This window comes from Cebidichthys violaceus, unplaced genomic scaffold (assembly GCF_023349555.1).
Source record: "Cebidichthys violaceus isolate CVI_PGR_0920_01 unplaced genomic scaffold, fCebVio1.0.p SCAF_25, whole genome shotgun sequence".
Classification (NCBI taxonomy): domain Eukaryota; kingdom Metazoa; phylum Chordata; class Actinopteri; order Perciformes; family Stichaeidae; genus Cebidichthys; species Cebidichthys violaceus.
Window position 1 is genome coordinate 502,956 of NW_027176428.1, and position 4,211 is coordinate 507,166.

General features: G+C 39.3%; 1 protein-coding gene across 1 annotated transcript; it reads right to left on the bottom strand.

Annotated features, from left to right (window-relative positions):
- Positions 1 to 470: 470 nt before the first annotated feature.
- LOC137879701 (blue-sensitive opsin-like) lies at positions 471 to 2,022 on the bottom strand. The gene is made up of 5 exons (XM_068720619.1): positions 1,644 to 2,022; positions 1,381 to 1,549; positions 1,137 to 1,302; positions 765 to 1,004; positions 471 to 672 (listed from the first exon to the last, which is right to left on the bottom strand). Exons 1-5 carry the CDS (start codon positions 2,020 to 2,022, stop codon positions 571 to 573), a joined length of 1,056 nt encoding a protein of 351 aa, XP_068576720.1. The 3' UTR covers positions 471 to 570.
- Between the last annotated feature and the right edge of the window lie 2,189 nt (positions 2,023 to 4,211).

Sequence of the window (4,211 nt, forward strand, 5' to 3'; positions counted from 1 at the left end):
TTTCCATCATTGTATCAGGGGCCTCCCCTGTGATATTACAAAGACGGGAGGATGAATTAGAAATTAACAAATGGAAACGTTTTTGTTGAACTGCATAGGGACATTCAAAGCAACACAATCATATAAAACAGCAATATTAACACAAATGATCAGTCGCCTCTGCAGCAGTATCTTTAGAAAAAACTAAAACATCCATAACAGAAAACAATATAATGTTAGTTTCCCCACATTGCATATCTGAATTCCAGTTGATAATGAGCGACTTTCACAACACAGCTTGTGTAACAGCTCACACGTTGCAGTGCCTTACAACACAACACCCATAAAAAGAAACTGCAGTCCAAACCAGTGACTGTGTTGTTTCTCAGTATCCACAACATACAGACACCATGTGCAGTAGATGTTCGTATTTTTTTTTTATTTTTCACTTTGCAGATTATTTAGTATTTCTTTATTATTTAAATCGCATATACAGTTTTTTTTTCATATGAACAAAACACACGTACATTTACTGTTATTTACAATCCACAATCATTAGTGGCAGAGAAGTTAACGGTCTTAATGTTCAGTCTAAGCAGGCCCAACTTTGGAGACTTCGGTCACTGACGATGTCGACGACTCTTCGTCATCAGCTCCACCCATCCCCAGCATCTTCATCATACATGAACGGAACTGAAAGACATCAAAGGACAAATATATTCTAAAATAAGCCTTATAAACCATACCTGTAGCGGGTTTTCAACATTTCGGGACATCCAACTGACCTGTTTATTGAGGAGAACATAGATGACCGGGTTGTAGACTGCAGAGGACTTGGAAAACACAGACGGTATAGAAGCAAACCTCAGGTCAAAAGGCTGCCCACGGTTGTTGACCACCCAAAGAGCAAAGGAGGCGTAAGGCAACCAGCACACCAGGAAGCCCATCACCATGAGAACCACCATCCTGGTCACCTCCCGCTCTGCCTTCTGGGTGGAGGCAGACTCTGCTTGGGCCTTCGCTGCCTGTTGAGGGAGAAAGATGAGCCAAGTCTCATGACTTATGGGTTCCAAATGGTTAAGCAGCAGTATTACACCATTATTGGTCAAACAACATTCTTCAATTCTGTTTTCATTTTTTTCTTAAGGTTGCCTCACCATTTTCAGTACAAAAAGGAGCTGGGTGTAGCAAAAGATAATGGTGGAGAGGGGAACAGCAAAGCAGAAGCAGAAGAGAAATATCACGTAGGATTCATTGTTGTATTTGTTGTTGGCGGTGTACCAGTCTGGACCGCAGGAGCACTGCAGGCCTTCTGGGATGTACCTGGAGAGATAAACACAAGAGTAATGAGTGAGCACAGCAGCTTTGCATCCCTGCTATCAGTGCAGATGTAATACTGACCTGCTCCATCCGACCAGTGGAGGAACTGAGGCAATCAGTGCAAACACCCAGGTGAATATACAGCAGGCTACAGCATGGTCGGGCTTGAAAATAAAGTTACCGAGTGGCTTGCAGATGACCAGCCATCTTTCAAAAGCTATCACAGCAAGAGACCACAGGCTTACCATACCTGGAACGACACAATGTAGGATTAAAAACATGTTTCACCTCATCAAAACTCAAGTGTCATAATCTCATACAATGCGTCTCAAAGTTTGTCTTACCGCCAAGCGTTACAATAAAACCTTCTATCTTGCATGCTAGTGGTCCGAGGATGAAATATCTGGATGCAAATGAGCAGAAGGCAGTGAAGGAGCCCACACCGGACACAAGAAGGTTCGACATGGCCAAGTTCACCAGGATGTAGTTGAGGTGGGACCGGAGCTTCTTGTTTTGCATGGTGCATGCAACCGTAAGAGCATTGATGAAAGAGCCCACAATAAATATGAAAAGCATGTATATGGCCATTGCATAGTAGGTGCCTGAGCTTGCTAGATGGTCCTGGGGAACCAGGAAGGGGCTGAGAGACGTGATGTTGTCCGTATCCAGAGGGATGGGGATCCAGAAATCCTCCGGAAGCTCCGTGACACGGCCGTGCTTCATTTTGACCCAAATGTGAATGAGGAAAATCAAAATTTGCTTTTCATGTGATAGTCAGCTAAGCGTGTCCTGCTCTATGGCTATGGTAGTCTACTACTGATGACAGGAGCCCCTTTATAAGGCTGCCTGATGGAACATTTAATTAATTGAATGATTGAATAATTAATTGCTTATTTGGAATTGGATAAATAGTAACCCCCAAGAATAGTCGAGGAGATTAGAGTAATACAGGAAGCAATGCAGGATCTACAGACACGTTATAAAGTGGAATAAAACCAGACTAGAAGCCAGTACAAGATTTAGGATATTATCAATCATAACACTGATCTTATCTCATCACTTAGACGCTATTTCAGGTCAAAAGCAGTGGTACACAGTACATTGAGACACACACATTAATGCTATATGTACTGACATAAATATGTATTCACCCATGAGTGAATAGTGCCAAAGCTGGTTCAATCGGATCCAATCTGGAAGGAAGACCATTGTTTTTGAGTCAGCTAATCCAGCAATCAGTGCCATTGCTGTCCTTGGGTGATCTGTTTTTTGCTAGTATTAGGATGGATGATCTCTTCTCATTATCGTATCAGGATCAAGGACGGATTACCCTGTGTTGAGCATGGATCTCATCACAAAGCAGAGCATTTCCATTTTTCCACATCAGAATCAAACGTTGTAGGGCGTGCTTACGTTTGAGGTAAACTTTGAGGAAAGTTCTGTTAACATCTGCTTAGTGTTATGGAAGTGGAGCTATATGTGTCTGAAAGGCCGTGACGGGTTCTGTATTTTCTATTGGATACAAAAGTATGTTATGTGGTGAAACAACATCTTACACAGTGAACATCAAATATCGGTTTCTGCAGCTCTGCTTAAAGGTGTGCCAAATATCTAAATCAAAAAGGCAATGCAGAGGAATTTGGCCTAATTGACCCTTCTATTTTGAAAGGTGGTTGTAATAAAGGACTGAGACAGGAAGGTCCAGATACTAAAGTATTCTGAACACACTTTCAGAATAGAATGTAGTAGCCATTTGTCGAATAAATCAAAATAAAACAAACAATAATCAAAGGCCACTGATGCACCATGGTTTGTAGTTTACGCAGGCAGGAAAGAGTAGATTGTCCATGCAGGATTCTGATTTTTCTTATTTATTTAAGTAAGCCAAACAAAACATGCAAACAAACAAAAAGAACAAAGAAAACTCCTGTCTTACGCTGTCTCTCCTGTGTTGGTAAAAAACTATAGGTCCACCCCGGTGCATGCTGGTCCTATCTACCTACTCCTATATATAGCCAAAGGTGCCCACAGAGTTTACCCAAAGTACAAAATGAACTAACCCAAAACTAAGTATACTTAAACAACAAAACATAATATAACTAAACAAATTACTATTAAAGAGAAAAAGCAATTTTAATATATCAAAAAATCAATTTAACCTAAATAAGCAAACAATACTACTTATTAATTAAATAACAAAATACTAATATCAAATAAATAGCTCCAACATAGAAGGTTTGTTGGGAAAACTCCCTACGTTCATTGAGCAATATCTAAAGTAAGTTGTTCATTAGGTAGACAAACAAAATATTAAACCTAAAAGGAAACTTGAAGAGATGTTGTTTATATGTTACATTATTTGCAAAAAAACAATTTTCAACCATCAATTCAACAAGTATTTGTACATCGTTTTGATCTTTCAGCAGGTTAAAGGGGTTTTGCATATGGTGCCATCTGAAATAGCTTGAGGACACAAGCAATAAGAATAACATCTAGTATTTAGAACATTTAGAATGAAAACATAGTAATTGTAATGTTTAAAACAGCTTCGTTCCTCTGGCTGTGAGACACCTTTACTCATCCTCCACCGTCCATAATATAGTTTTTGTCTTTGTCTTGTGAAGCAAAATGGGACTACAATCTGCATTTTGTTGCGCAACCCTGTGGTAAGGCAAGGCAAGGCAAGTTTATTTGCATAGCACATTTCAACAACAAGGCAATTCAAAGTGCTTCACATAAAACCATTAAAAGCATGAAAACATAAGGCAAATTAAAAGCAATTAAGAACATTTATTGAAACATTAAAAACAGTCATTAAAACACTAAAAAGCAGTGTAAGAAATAAAATACAGTAGTAAAATGCAGAAATAGATTAATATCCTTGAATGTGGTTCAATTAAAGGCAGCAGCAA